The following is a 15,875-nucleotide window of genomic DNA, read 5'->3' on the forward strand; positions in this document are numbered from 1 at the left end:
AGAACTGATGTGGGGAATTTTGATCTGTTGAAAAACGTGGCAGCTGTTACTAAAAATAGAACATAGGAGTCAGACAGTAGTTTTTCACATATACATGTATATCCAAAACCATTACATTTAGTCGAATTCTTTCATTTGCTGAAATGATCCTTATTATAAGGCCTACAGAAATCTCCAGGGATAATAGTTGTCAGACGGCTCCTTGTAAGAATTAATGTCCTTGAAAGGGGAATAATGCCTTTCTTTTTTTCTTCTAGCTCACCTTGCCAAGGGCCAAGTCAGCTATTGCCATCACTTCGTGTCCATTGTTGTCCGTTACCCTCTTCTCCTCTTACATTACTTGACCAATTGGAACCAAACTTGGTATGAATGTTCCATGGAGTATCCTGCATAGAACTGACATGTGAATTTTTGATCTGTTGAAAAACATGGCTGCAGTTACTAAAAATAGAACATAGGGGTCAGATATTAGTTTTTTGCATATATTGCCAAAAGTGTTATGTTTAGCTAAATTCTGACAGGGTTAAAGTGTTTAGGATGATGAGATCTATCTGCGGATAAATTTTCGTTTTAATCTGTTAAGCCATGTTTGAGTTATTGCCCTTTTTCAACGTTTTTTTGCTATTTTTAATGTTATTTCTTTCAAAAATTTTCTCCTCTAACACTACTTGATCAAATGAAACCAAACTTGGTACGAATGTTCCTAGGAGTATCCTGCATAGAAAAGTTGTCAGACAACTCCTTGTAAGAGTTATTGCCCTTGAAAGGGGAAAAAATGATGTTTTTTTTTTGTTTTTTTTTACAGTTTTCAGCCAATATCTTGAAAACTATGATAGATAGGAAGAAACTTTTGTTAAGTGAAATGATCCTTATAAAGTCTTCTTGAGTCAATATTGTTGGACAACTTCTGGTTAAATTTGTTGCATTTGAATGGCAAAATTCAACCAGGTGAGGGCTTCAGGCTTCTGGGAGCTCCTTTTTTTATTTTTTGTCTGATTATGAATTTTTTATCACATGTATATATCTTACAAAAATCTTTGCCTGTGTTTTTTTTTCTTTTGTTTTTTGTTTTTTGTTTTTTTTATTTTATTATTATATTTTTTTAGGGGGATTGGGGCTGCACACAAAAAAATCTTTTCCTTTTTTTTCTAATTTTTAGTTTGATTTTGTGATTTATTATATAAAGTTCCTCTTTAAAATCCTTGCCAGCTTTTTTCAATCAGATTAATGTCTATACGCCACGAAAAAAGCTAAGAGCCACTACAGAAAATTCAACTTAACTTTTAATTGTTGAATATATATTACGCTTTCTTGGGTTTTAGGAATGAGAGGCAAAGGTCTTTGATTAGCACCCATAAAGCAAAACTTTTTCACCTTTAATGAATTTCAGTTGGTGTGCAATATTGTGTCCAAAATGAAGTGTAAGTCCTTATGTTTAAGCGTGTAAAAAACTAATATTGTGTCTTCACTTGCCCAAAGTAAACAGAGTTCATCATGCTGTGGTGCAAGGCAAAGCTCTTAATTTATTTAGGTTTATGGATTTGCTGACTTGATTTTTCAAGCTGAGAATAAAATGAAATCAGTTTGGAATTTCAGTTTACCTTTATCATTTTTACTGACTGCAAGAAATTGACTTGAAAAAATGCAATATCACAGTTTTAAATAAAGATATGGACAATGCATGCTTTTGCTTGTTTTGTTCATTCAAAAACTTTGCAAAAATAGGGAAGATCAAACAAGCATTGTTATAATTGGGAAGATCAAACAAGCATTGTTATAATTGGGAAGATCAAACAAGCATTGTTATAATAGGGAAGATCAAACAAGCATTGTTATAATAGGGAAGATCAAACAAGCATTGTTATAATTGGGAAGATCAGACAAGCATTGTTATAATTGGGAAGATCAAACAAGCATTGTTATAATAGGGAAGATCAAACAAGCATTGTTATAATTGGGAAGATCAAACAAGCATTGTTATAATTGGGAAGATCAAACAAGCATTGTTATAATTGGGAAGATCAAACAAGCATTGTTATAATAGGGAAGATCAAACAAGCATTGTTATAATTGGGAAGATCAAACAAGCATTGTTATAATTGGGAAGATCAAGCTGTTAAGCCACATATTTTCATCTGTTTCAATCTCTACAAAGTATTAGCTACAGTTATGCAGAGTTTTAACATGCTGCAGTCATATCATCTTGTGCTCCATGAATCTCTTAATTTTATTTTAAAAAATCAATTGAATTGGCATACTCAGTTTCTATATTGACTTATCAGTAAGCCCCTTGTGACACAATATGTTTTTGCTAAAACAATGCTCATTGGTATGTTGAACAATTTGTAGAGAAGTTTAGGGTCCAAACTACAGTTCCCAAGTGGACAGGAGGTCACAGACAACAGTACACCAACCAGACAGATAGAAATTCCTACAAGATTTGTCTCCCTTAGTCATTACAAACAAATCTTCACTGCTGCACTGAGAGGTAACAGTATAATGAATTATTCTTCCTAAAAAATAGTTACTTTATGTGTACAACATTTCTTGTTAATATTCAAAGTTTTGTTGTTATTTTTATATGCCTGTCATATTTGAGGTTATCTTATGACATACAAATGTCAGTCCATTTGTCTGTTAGTTCATTGGTCCATATAAACATGTCACAAAATAACTTGAGGACTGCTTTTTCAATATATGTATACTTCAAACTTTACACAAATGTTTGTTAAGTTGGATTTATAGTCTGTATATGTTTTGGAGAAAATTTGTTATTTGATTTCAGAATTACGGGACTTTCTCATATTTTTTATTTGACATGAAATCTTTTCATATGTCACACGTTAATTCTTGGAGAAAATTCCAGTTTTATTTTCTGAGTAATGAGACGTTATTAGAACAAAAAGGCTGGGTCAAGATTTATGTGTCATCCCATATTCTTGAAATGGTATGTTGGATTGACTTCAAAATGTACACAGTTGTTTTTTATAATTGTTTGAAGGTCTATTTATCTTGTAGTGAAATTCCTATTTTTTCTTTGTCAAGTTACTGACTTTTTATAAGACTGCAAAACATTTGCGGTTGTTTAATGTTATGATGCAGTTTTCATCTGCATTGTTGTCATAGTCATCTTCTGGTAACACTTTGTTTCTGCGCTATAAAGTTATTGTAGACTAACTGTTTTGAAATTTTGAAATAATTTTATTTACTACTAAAGGAAGGTTCCTAATTAATTTGGACTTTGTGGCACACTGTAGCTCCATTAGGGGGACAGAGATAATATGTACAGTGTTATCCCCGAACTCTGCGCATCTGGTATGTACTCATGCTGCAGCTGTTTATTCTGCTATCTATGAATAAACAGACACTAGCTTTTGTATAGTTATGATGTATATATATCTAGTTTTTTTATTAAATAAGTGTGCAGTGGTATGGGACTGTTGTCATTGCCTGTGTCCTTTGCAGTCACTTGGTTCTTCATAAAATATACTGTAACAATGATCCAAACCACTAAACGAAGATTGGTCTTGTTTTTGAGGGTCTTGGCCCAACAGTTTTAGAAATGTGGCCAGAACGAAGCTTTTTATAGAATTTAACTACTTTAACTACCAGTATATGGTGTATGTAACTCCAGCAAAAAAATATGGATGTCTATGATATTGTTCCACAATATTATTTTGCCACAATGGTAAGACTGGGATTGATTTTGGGGTTAAGACTTGAACTTTTTAGGAATAAGGGCCAGAAAAAAAAGCTTTTTCTTCATGTTTAGAATCTAGCGTGAAAAAAGTAAATGGATCACAATTAAATTTTACTACATGGTACTATACCACAAAATGAGGACTAGAATTGATTTTGGGGCTGTTAGTTGAGCTAAGTAAGAAAAAAGGCAACAAAGGGGTCAGAAATAAGAATTTTTCTTGTTTCTTGATGATAACTTGTGAAAAAGTGAATGAATCCCTTTGTAATTCTATCACAAGGTATCATATTCCCCAAAGGAAGGTTGGGATTGATTTTGGAGGTGTTGACTAGAACTATTTAGAAACAAGAGTCTGTAAAGTGACCACTCGATTCTAGTGAAATTTTTATCCTGTGTCAAATGTCTAATTCCAATCTAATGTCAAACCAGTATCCAGTTTTAATGGTGTGTCAACTGTTCAGGGTTTGACCTCTGTGGTTGTATCAAGGTGTGCCCTGCGAAGCATTTTATTTACTATTAACATATCTCATTTATAAGTAGTAATTTGCCAATAATTCTTTTGTTTTCAGAGCATTTAAACATCATCCTGTTTGATTTGAGTTCTAAGTTCCATCATGCATTATCAAAAATAGATACTTCATCTTATTTATCTAACAATGCTGGTAAGTTTTAATCTATTTACCTAACAATGCTGGCAATCATAGCATTAATATGGCAGACATTTAGTTGCATTACAAGATATAAAAATAAAAAAAACTTCTAGTTTCTATTTTCACTAAAGTATAAACCTATGATTTATTTTTTTACCAATGAACATATTTTGAAATTGCTCTGTGACAAAATGTAGTAGACTGTCATTGTACATTCTATAAAGTCCTTATCTAAAAACAGAAACTGTGGGGACTAGTATCCCATTATGAGCATCAGTTCCATTTTTTCACAAAACCAAATTCCTTGCAATATGCACATCTTGATTAAGTCAAATAAAACAGCATAGAATTTTTTATGAGTTGTTGACAGATGTAGACAAATTTTATACCCTCTCCTCAAATTGGTTTGCAAAAGAAACAATTTAAAATGGGACAAGGACACCCTAGAATGATCTTAGCTGCATATGATACCAAAAAAAAAAAAATTTTATTCTAACAATTGGCCTGAAAATGCTCTATATATAGGCTTTACTAATGCAATCTTTTATAAAACTGTTTTTTCTGCTACAAGTCTATACTTTTGAATTCACTACTTGCCCACATATTGTTATATATTACATATGGTGTAACAGTCTCCTTTGTTCATTTGTTATTATGATCATGTGACGCAAAGGATATTCATGTACATGAAGCCTTGTTTCTATTTTTAAATGTATCGATGCCATGTTTCTATATGTATATTGAAGTTATATTTCCCAAACTTAGATCCAGATATAAACTGTTCTGTTCAGTAATTACTCTCAGCCAATCATGGCAGAAGCACTGTAGACAAAGCAGAACACTTAAGTCCATATCCAAAATATATTATCTACATAAGTTATATATGAATTAAGGACTTTCACTCGGTCAATACATTATATACGGACCTGTAAGATTATATTAACCTCGGACCTTGTCCTCTGACAATATAATCTGAATCCGTTATATATCTAACCATCATTCACTATATAGTTTAATTCGTGAGTACCAATTTTTGTGGTTTAGGAAATAATTATCAGTTTATTAACAAAAATATTTCACGGTAAAAAAATAAAAAAAAAAAAAATTACACCAATTACAAAAGGAATGTGATTGGTTATGTTCCAGGTAAAGAAAATAAAGGACCAGTATACAGTAATCCAGCATGTAAATGTGGTGCACCTTCCAAGATGATACAGGTCAAGAAACCTGGTCCTAACAAAAATAGATTCTTCTACACCTGTAATGCAGCCAGAAACACTCAGTGTAAGGTATGTATAAAATCTTGGCCCTTACAGGGATAGATTCTTCTACACCTGTAATGCAGCCAGAAACAGTCAGTGTAAGGTGGATACAGAATGTAAGTAGAGAGGGGAAAATTCTGTATATAAATTAACATTTTGATTTATGCTGATCTATCCAGGCATATGGTATACAAATGTTTGTCCATTGTGGGCATGTTTTGGGAATTCTTAGTGCAATTTATTCTTGAGCTATGATTAGTCTCAAGGTCTGTATACCACCATTATTGAAATACATGTAGTTACATTTTCGTGCAGGGATTTAGTTAAACTAATAAAAGGCAATATGAAGACCTGTAATTTACTCCTTGTTTCTTTTTAGCTCACCTAGCCGTATGCCATTTGAGCTATTGCCATCACTTGGCGTCTATCGTCATCATCATCGTTAACAATTCTTCAAATATCTTCTCCTCTGAAACTACTCTATGGATTTGGATGAAAGTTATAGTGATAGTTCTTTAGAGTATCCTGCACAAAACGAATGTTTGAATTTTTGATCTGTTAAAAAACATGGCCACTGTTACTAGAAATAGAACATAGCAGTCAGACAGCAGTATTTAGCTCACCTGGCCGAAGGCCACGTAAGCTATTGCCAGCACTTTGCATCTGTTGTCGTCGTTAACAATTTTTCAAAACTCTTTTCCTCTGACACTACTTGACCAATTGAAACCATACTTGGTATGAATGTTCTTTGGGGTATCCTGCATAGAGCTGTTTTGGTGATTTTTGATCCGTCAAAAAACATGGCCATCATTACTAGAAATAGAACATAGGGTCAGACAGTAGTTTTTTCACATTTTTACATGGAGTAAAAGTGTTCAGCATGATTAGATCTACCTGTGGTCAAATTTTCATTGTAATCTGTGAGGCCATGTTGGAGTTATTGCCCTTTTTCAATATTTTTTGATATTTTTAATGTTATTTCTTTCAAAAATTTTCTCCTCTGCCACTACTTGACCAATTTGAATTAAACATGGTATGAATGGTCCTTGGGGTATCCTGCATAGAACTGTTGTGGGGATTTTTGATCCATTGAAAAACATGGCCGCTGTTACTAAAAATAGAACATAGGGGTGAGACAGTAGTTTTTCGCACATATCTCCTAAACCGTTAGGTTTAGCAAAATTATTTCTATAGCTGAAATGATCCATATTATAAGGCCTTCAAAAGTCTTCTGGGAGCAAAGTTGTCAGGTGACTCCTTGTAAGAGTTATTACCCTTGAAAGATGAATAATGGCAGGTTGGTTTTTTTTTACAGTTTTCAGCCAATATCTTGAAAACTATAATAGGTAGAAAGAAACTTTCTATCACAGAAATGCTCATTATGATAGAATCAAAATTGTTGGATAACTCCTTGTTAAATTTATTGCCCTTGAAAGACAAACTTTAACAGGTGAGTGATTCAGGCTCCCAGGAGCCTCTTATTTGTATATATCTCCAAAACCATTAGGTTTAACCAAATTTGGAAGGGGTAAAAGTGGGAACATGATGAGATCTATCTGTGGTCAAATTTTAGTGAAAATCTGTTGACCCATGATTGAGTTCTTGCCGTTTTTGGATGTTTTTTGCTGTTATTACTTTCAAAAATCTTCTCCTTAGAAACTACTTTATAGAATTCAATGATAGTTGGTATTTGGGTTTTTTTTTAATGTATCCTTAACAAAATGACCATTTTGATTTTTGATTGGTGAAAAAACATGGCAGTCATTACTAAAAATAGTACATGGGGATCTAAATACTGTGTTTTGCAAATAACTCAAAAACCTTATAATTTAGCAAAACTCTCTGAATCCAATTGCAACAAAATTTAATAAAAGTTGGCATAATATTTTTTAGGGTTTCCTCCACAAACCGATCATTTAAAATTTTTCATCGGTAAAAAAACATGGCCACTCATTACTGAAAATAGAACATAGGGGTCAAAATGCATTTTTGTTATTTTTTCCTCAACTATAGAAGAGTAATGAGAATGAAAGCTGTTCATAAGATAAACATGTTGTTCTGAGTTGACTGGCAGTATTGAAATGATTTTTTAGGCGGCCATTTTGTGACCATTTTTAACAGTTGCTCAGATTCTTTTGATTTTTATACTTGCTTTGATTTCAACGATAATTGGTTACATAGGAAACATGATGTCCTAATATGAATGATGATGATGAAAATTTTGGATAGCTGTGGTTTAACTTCACTCTATGTTTTTTTATTCAGCAAATGTATACTGGGCTAATGCCCTCTCAGACATGGTGTAATGACAGGACATAGTGGGATCCCTGCCCAATTTTTTTCCAGAGGTTCTAAAAACACTTTGAAGGCATTTCCAACATTTAATAGTACCTTTGGTACTCTTTTCAACTTACTGCATTCATCAATGTATGCTCTTTTTCAGCAATTTTTTGTCAAACATGGTAACGAAGCATGGTACCTTTACTTACTTAGTTAATAGGGCATGGTTTGCCAGGTGAGCAATTTAGGCTCCTTGAGAGCCTCTTGTTTATAGATTCCTATTTATAAGATGGGTGTAAATAAATTTTAACATCACACTAAGATGTATATCTTGCTTTTTATACTGCATTGTGATTCAAACATGGACTTGAATTATGGATTAGGTAATAAAATTAAAAACACACAAATTATGATTTGTCTACCTTTCTTGACAGTTTTTTCAGTGGGTTGATGACAAGAGAGGAGGTTGTAACAGGTCCAGTGGTGCTAACAAACTGACACTGTCAGATCCATCTTCTATCACAACATTTGTACGGAGTCACCATATCTTCTTCTACTGTGACTGTGTCTTTCTGAAGAAGTCAGCAGAAAATATTATGAACCACTTCAAAAGAAATGTACCAGTATAGTATTCTTAGAAATATAAGATTTTTTTTTTCAAAAATATTGTTCAGACCCTGTTGTTGTGTCAATAGTAGATTTTAAAGATACCTTTTAAACCTAACTTTGCTTTAGCGTTTTTTATTAAAAATCTGGAATTGAACTGTTTTTTTTAAGTTATTATTTATACTTAAAAATAAATGAATGTCTTCAATGTCAAAGTACTGTGATTCAAAATGTATCAGTTATTGTGATTTAAAGAGAAAAATGATCTTGTGCAGGATACTCAAATTAGTGGTCTATTTTAAAATATGTGATTGATTTGGTATAATTTTTGCTAAAGCAGGGCTATTCTACTCAAGGTTAAGAATAAAAATAAAATTTGAAATCATCTAAATTTTCCTTGCTTATACATGTTTCACAAGCATATATTTAAAAGGGCACATCTGTTTCAATTTCTATACATGTATATACATCCATTGGGGAATCATTACTCTTAATTTCAATTCCATAATTTCAAGAAAAATAATGCTGGCAGACACCATCTTATAGTATTGGCCTCTTATTCATCCATGAATACTGGTATTTTTTTTCATTGTATTCTTACTTAAGTGGTTCTAGACAACCAATGAATGGCAAGAAAAGTTGGAATTCCAGGAATTACAATTAAATCTCATTATATTACCTCAGATTAATGTAGAATATGTTTTCAGAGTTGGGTAAAACGTAAAATGGGAATGGGTGTGTCTAACAAGAAGAAGTTGTTCATACAGCTATCAAAAAGGGATAGTTCTACCATATTTTCTAAAGGTAGGATGATAGTTTATAAAGGATGAATTGTTAATATTTAGGTGTAAAGACAGTTAAACTTTTACTATTCCTGTCTTGGGTACACATAAAGCTGCTGTTTGCTCACTTAAGAAATGTATCTATTACTGATTTGTATGTTTTTTATTAGATAGTCTATTTATATATGCACTACCTGTGTGAAGTTATCAACAAAGTAGTTTTTTTTTCTATATAGAAAGGCAGTTTTAGTTTTCAAGTTCATGAATATATTGGTTCCAGAATATTTAAATATATTTAGATATGTTCATTAAGTTAGTGAGAGACAGAGCAATCAAAATTTATTGTATGTTCCTAAATGTAAAACAGAATGTTATAAGCATACTTTCATTATAACTGGTAGCTATCTGGAATGAGCTGAGTGATGATTAAAAAAATTGTACAACTGTAGAATCTATTAAAAAGTCATATTTAGAACAGTACTTTTGTTAATTGAAGTGTATCACCTGTATCATTTTTAGTAATATTATTATTATTTAGCAATTTTATTGTGTTTAATGTCAATTTTTAAATTTATGTTGTAAATATGTATATATCGCGGGTCCATTTTGTTAACTAGTTTTGTAACTAAATATGTCATCCTGTTTAAATAAAGGATATTATGATTATATATAATTAGATAAGTCTATCACCTTTAGTTTTACCTTTTTTTGAATAGGAAAAACTTTGATACATATGAAATTGCTTGTCTAATGTCTAAGACTTCATGTCATTCATTGACCAAAAATAGTGTTTACTTTGTTAATGTTATCTTATGCATGTTTCTTGGTATTTCAGTGTCTCTATTGGAAAAATGCAGGTCCATATTTGTTATGGTTATTAATTTTTACAGATATTTAGGTCTTACACAGTTGTTTGTGTATTTATTTCAGATGATTTATGGATAATTTCAAGATACCTTGACTTCCGATCTTCATCAACCATTCTCTGTAAAAGTACATATTATGGTCCTACTTCTGGAAATGAAGTAGAAATAGAACCCATCTCAAGTTTCTGTCCCTCTAACTGGCCAAATGAAGGTTTGTATATACCGTCTACATAAAACCCATCTCGAGTTTCTGTCCCTCTAACTGGCCAAATGAAAGTTTGTAAATACCCTCTACATAGAACTTATTTTAATTTTCTGTCCCTCTTACTGGCAAATGAAAGTTTGTATATACCCTCTACGTAGAACTTATTTCAAGTTTCTACATAGAACCCATCTCAAGTTTCTGTCCCTCTAACTGGCCAAATGAAAGTTTGTATATACCCTCTACATAGAACCTCTCTCCTTTCTGTCCCTCTAACTGGCCAAATGAAGGTTTATATATACTATCTACGTAGACCTTATTTCAAGTCTCTGTCCCTCAAACTGGCCAAATGAAAGTTTGTATACACCCTCTACATAGAACCACTCTCAATTTTCTGTCCCTTTAACTTTGTATATACCCTCTACACAGAACCTCTCTCCTTTCTGTCCCTCTAGCTGGCCAAATGAAAGTTTGTATATACCCTCTACACAGAATCTATAATTGCTTAATAATCTAATTACTGACCTCTGTCATTTGTTCATTACAATGCATTCTTGACTTTTCTAAAGAAGGGAATAGTAGAAGTGAGGAAAATTTAACAAGTATTGTTCATATTAACACATCTTTTTATCAAAGATTAATATGGAATTAAAGTTTGGTTTTTTTTTTATGGACACTAAATTTATGTGATGTTTTGAGACGTCTAAATGCAAAGATTTTTAGAATTCACAAAATATAACTCATTTTTCAAATCATCTATATTAAAGGTTTTTGAATGTTATTTGTAAGAGACCTGAGTTAAATTTATTTCTGAGAAGAAATTTATTTGCTCTGGCATTTGATCGAAGGTAGTGAAACACAATTGGTGTGTGCATCTATTTTCCCTGTCTTGTCTTTATCCTTGGACTATATTCTTTTGATTACCACCAGAACCTTGGTTCCCTTGATTAATCTTTCATTGAACTTTTGATTACTTTATCCAATATTTATAGAGAGGTGTCATGCCATACTTGCTGGGAATGTATCAGGAGAACTGAGTTACCTGGAAAACTTGGAGGAGAATGTCAACCTGACTAGTGTACCTGTCTTACATACATTATTCAGGTAAAATCAATCTGGTTTATAAATAATTTTCTTGTAGAAGTTTGCAATCTAAAAGGGTTTTTGTTTTGGCAGTTTTATATAGAATGTCAACTGTGTTTAATTTTCCTATTCTTTTATTAGTACCAGTATATTGTTTTATAAACACTTATCATTTCCCACAATTCACACAAATATGCGGGGTAGAAACTGCACATACTCAATAAAGAGGTGTTCTCCAAATATAGAAAGAGCTCTCTTTTATGGAATCATTTTAAAAATTCTTTGACTTCAGGTCATTTTTTTATATATAAAAAAAATCTATTGTGTTTTCCTGAGATCTTCTCTACTTAAATTTCAACCAATAAGATAACTTGGACTGATTGTAGTTCAACATACCATTGCTGATATTTCAGTTCAGGATTAAAACAACTGATAATTAATCATGCCCTGCTTTGTACTAGTCTGACATACTGAGCAGGATTTTAATGTGCTAGCTTACAGAAGAAGCAGCCTGTTACCCCACATGAACACTGACTCTCAGCCCACCAGTTATCACTATCTCTTACTATGTGCTTGACAGAGAAGTCTTTGGTATGACTCTCACACTCAAGGCAGGCACATTTCCACTAGACTTAAGTGGTTGGCTTGAAATCAAAGATTAAATGAAAACCTCATTCTGATTGAATTTCTGGAAAATTTATTTTAGATTAATCTATACACCCAGGGCAAGAAAAGTTGGTAATTTTCTATATGTAGCATTTAACACATTTATTGCAGTAGTACAGAGTCAATACCACCATCTATAGCTAACGTAGGACAGCAAACCATTTATATCCCAGAGAAATATGTAGTAAGTATCCCTGTATCTATACTTATAATGTATTATTTTTCTGATTGAATTCAGTGAACAATACTGAGAGAAAGTGTATTGCCACATAAGGTTTATCTGAGGAATCATATATACATTTTGGAAATAAAAATATTATCACTTAAATAAATTTTAAAGATAATTCTGTATTTTTATAAACAGAATATATCTCTGCTATCATTATTAGCCTTAGTTTTGTCAAATCTGTAAATGGTAACTGTTTTGCTGTTTGATAAAACCTACTGGTTGGTGATACAGCAATATGTAATACATGTTACGTGATACAACAAGATATCAGAAGGATTAAAACACAGGGGTACCTTTTGTGTGATGATTGCCACAATATATGAACTTTGACATCAAATTTATGTGATGTTACAATGTAAGGTCAGTTTCTGACAAATAACTACTTGTTTTGATATAAATCTATAGTATGCTATGTATGATTTTAGTTACTTTATGTTCTTTGTTGTGTATGTCTGTTTTCCATGTCTGGACTTTGTCCCAGGATTACATTCTTTTGATTACTGCTATAACCTTGGTTCCCTTGATTACTCTTGTATACATCTGTACTCTACGAAACATCTCTTAATGATACAGGTACACCCAACTGTCTGGACATGATGTAAGTAGTGGCACCTACCTATAATGTGTGTCATGTGTTTGTGTGGTATAGAAGAATGAATGTTATAATATTTTTGTTTAATATTTCAGTATGATAAAGTAGAAGAACTGATAAAACTGTACAAGTTGAATGAAGATCAGTCTACTGCCTTAACTCAAGTAGCTAGAATGTTCACTCAAATTAATAATGATGTTCTACTAATACATGGTAGGCTTTATGTCAGGGATTATTACTTTTTTGGCTTAATGAAGTTATTCATATATCATCAGATTCAAATATGATGATAAGACTTGTATTTGATATTTCTCAATGATAAACCTTGTACAAGTATCTCCTACCAAACTAGGTAGGATTTATTGTTATCAGTTGCAGATGTTCACATTATATCACAAAGGGGTAGATACACTAACACTTGCTTCAGGTCTGTAGTTTTTTGAAAATTTAAATTTTCTTTCTTTAATTTAGTTTTTTCATGTTTTGGAATTAAAATGATATCCAAACCATATACAAAATGGTCATAGTTAAGTTATGGTGATGTCATAAAATGCTGCTTTTGTATTTATTTCAAAGAATTTGTAGGAGAACAAGAGGTTTGAGGGTAGTTTTTTTCAATCCAAAAGTATGGAACTGAAGCTTTGAACAACAGAATATTATGCCAGAAGCTGTAATAATATGAAAGGCTGTTTTTCTATAAATATTGAAGAGTTCAACATGTGCCCTCTATGTTTTCTACTTACAAATGTCTCGTTGAGTAAGCTATTTTTCAATACTTTTACTGATTTTTCTGACTTAACCTAATTTTCGTCTTAGTTTTAATTAAACACATGCATGAACAACATTTAGACTTTGTTTTCAGTAAGGACACATGTTTAACTATTGAATTTTGAACACTGGTTTTGGGGGTTGATTTTGATATTTTCGAACATACCCTTTTTGTATGAGATACCATATAGCAGGCATTTTTTCACAGGTTTAGTTTTGGTGTATTTTAGTGGTCTATCTAAAAACACCACTTAGCATCTGTCAAAACTAGAATCACCAAAATTTTAGAAAATCTTTATGCTTCAAATCAGCCAAATTCTACACCCACCAAAATAACCTGCCAAACTATTTTCAACATTTCTCAACAATTAAAGATATTTTGAATGTGTTTCCTCTGAATTGCTAAATGATTCCCTCCTTTGTTTTGTTAAATGTATTGATATGAAGCATAGATGTACATACTACATCACCAGTTGCGTGAAAGTAATTTTGTAGGGGTTATAAACCTCATCAATTGTGAGGCATAGATATGTTACAATCTTTTTTTTTCCAGAACTTAGTAAGATTTTGTCCAGTTAGGATATCATAATCATAATATTGCACACATTTTTTTGTATAAAATGTCTCAGACTGTTGCTAAATACCTTATAAAATTTGCTTAATTTTAATAGGTGTTTTTGGAGCTGGGAAGAGTTTTTTGCTGTCAGTCGTGATACTGTTTCTGGTCTGGTTGTTTGAGAAGAATGATAGTTACACTCCAGGGGTACCATATCAGTGGAAAGTAATGATAGCTTCTACTACTAATGTAGCAGTTGATAGGATACTTAATGGGTGAGATCTTCTACTGATAGAAGTTGATATTTGTAGTCATATTATTGGTAGATATGTATTTCAATTTAAAAATTCAATTCTTTAAACTTAACAGTGTGTCAAATGAAGTTCATAGAATATTGTTACTGGTAAGACAAATAATAATAGGATAGTTAATTTGAAGGAGTGAATTACCAAATATGATTGTAAGTGCTGAAGAAAGCCCATAATAGTACTGTGGCTTATTATCAATAATAGGGAGGCTACCCATCACTACATTACAAAGATGATTTCACCTAAAACTTAAAATCATAATTTTTGCATTTAATGATAATAAAAGTTATACTCAAGGAGTAAAATTAATAAGTATTATTATTGATTCTAGTTAATCAATTTCTGTGGCTCATGGTCAATATACTCTGACATTTAAAACAACCATGTGTGATAAGTTTGAGAACTAGTTAGACAATACAGCCAATCCTTAGACACCTATTAATGACAAACAAGATTGAAAAAGAAAAAAAAATGTTTCAAATTTTGTTTTGGATGAATATTTTGATGAGGGTGACTATAAATTGGGACTGGCCCTAGTTGAATTCCCTACAAGTAATTTTATTTTGTATTCTGCATTGATCGTATGATATTTGTTTACAGTGTGCTAGATTTTACTCTTATATAAATGTTGAATAAATATGTTTGTTTTGTCTTTTTACATGCTTGATTCACCTTTAGGTAAGTTTTATTGGCCCCATGTTTTGATGACTATTATTGTGTTATTTCCAGGTTACTATCTTTAAGCTATGAAGATTTTGTAAGAGTTGGCAGTGTTAAGAAGATATCAAAACCAGTACTACCATTTAGGTTTGTTTCTACCAGAAACAGTACTAACATTTAGATTTGTTTCTACCCAAAACAGTACTACTATTTAGGTTTGTTTCTACCAAAAACAGTACTAACATTTAGATTTGTTTCTACCCAAAACAGTACTACAATTTAGGTATGTTTCTTCCCAAACCAGTACTACCATTTAGGTTTGTTTCTACCAAAAACAGTATTACAATTTAGATTTGTTTCTACCAAAAACAGTACAACCATTTAGGTTTGTTTCTACCTAAACCAGTACTACCATTTAAGTTTGTTTCCACCCAAACCAGTACTACCATTTAGGTTTGTTTCTACCAAAAACAGTACTAACATTTAGGTTTGTTTCTACCTAAAACAGAACTACAATTTTGGTTTGTTTCTTCCTGAACCAGTACTACCATTATGGTTTGTTTTTACCCAAAAACAGTACTAACATTAAGATTTGTTTCTTCCCAAACCAGTACTACCATTTAGGTTTGTTTCTACCACAAACAGTACAACCATTTAGGTTTGTT

At 31.9% G+C, this 15,875-nt stretch overlaps 1 protein-coding gene across 5 annotated transcripts in view; it reads left to right on the forward strand.

Moving 5' to 3' along the window:
• The window catches only part of LOC148618614 (uncharacterized), a 78,927-nt gene that overhangs the window by 38,622 nt on the left and 24,430 nt on the right, over window positions 1-15,875 (forward strand). For 4 of the 5 annotated variants that reach the window (XR_015921396.1, XR_015921397.1, XM_088577688.1 and 1 more), the window contains exons 11-21: window positions 2,350-2,488; window positions 4,270-4,362; window positions 5,497-5,639; window positions 8,327-8,515; window positions 9,206-9,302; window positions 10,211-10,357; window positions 11,341-11,452; window positions 12,209-12,281; window positions 13,014-13,131; window positions 14,358-14,517; window positions 15,280-15,357. Coding sequence is in view for 3 of the 5 variants with exons in the window: in XM_088577688.1 (XP_088433814.1) it covers window positions 2,350-2,488; window positions 4,270-4,362; window positions 5,497-5,639; window positions 8,327-8,515; window positions 9,206-9,302; window positions 10,211-10,357; window positions 11,341-11,452; window positions 12,209-12,281; window positions 13,014-13,131; window positions 14,358-14,517; window positions 15,280-15,357 (1,349 nt within the window). In the remaining 2 variants the exon portion in view is untranslated. The remainder of the gene's footprint in view (window positions 1-2,349; window positions 2,489-4,269; window positions 4,363-5,496; window positions 5,640-8,326; window positions 8,516-9,205; window positions 9,303-10,210; window positions 10,358-11,340; window positions 11,453-12,208; window positions 12,282-13,013; window positions 13,132-14,357; window positions 14,518-15,279; window positions 15,358-15,875) is intronic. The other variant, XM_088577689.1, reaches the window with a different exon arrangement.

Source organism: Perna viridis, chromosome 4 (assembly GCF_037379345.1).
Source record: "Perna viridis isolate PV_CMFRI_1.1 ecotype Kerala chromosome 4, ASM3737934v1, whole genome shotgun sequence".
In the NCBI taxonomy this organism is placed as follows: domain Eukaryota; kingdom Metazoa; phylum Mollusca; class Bivalvia; order Mytilida; family Mytilidae; genus Perna; species Perna viridis.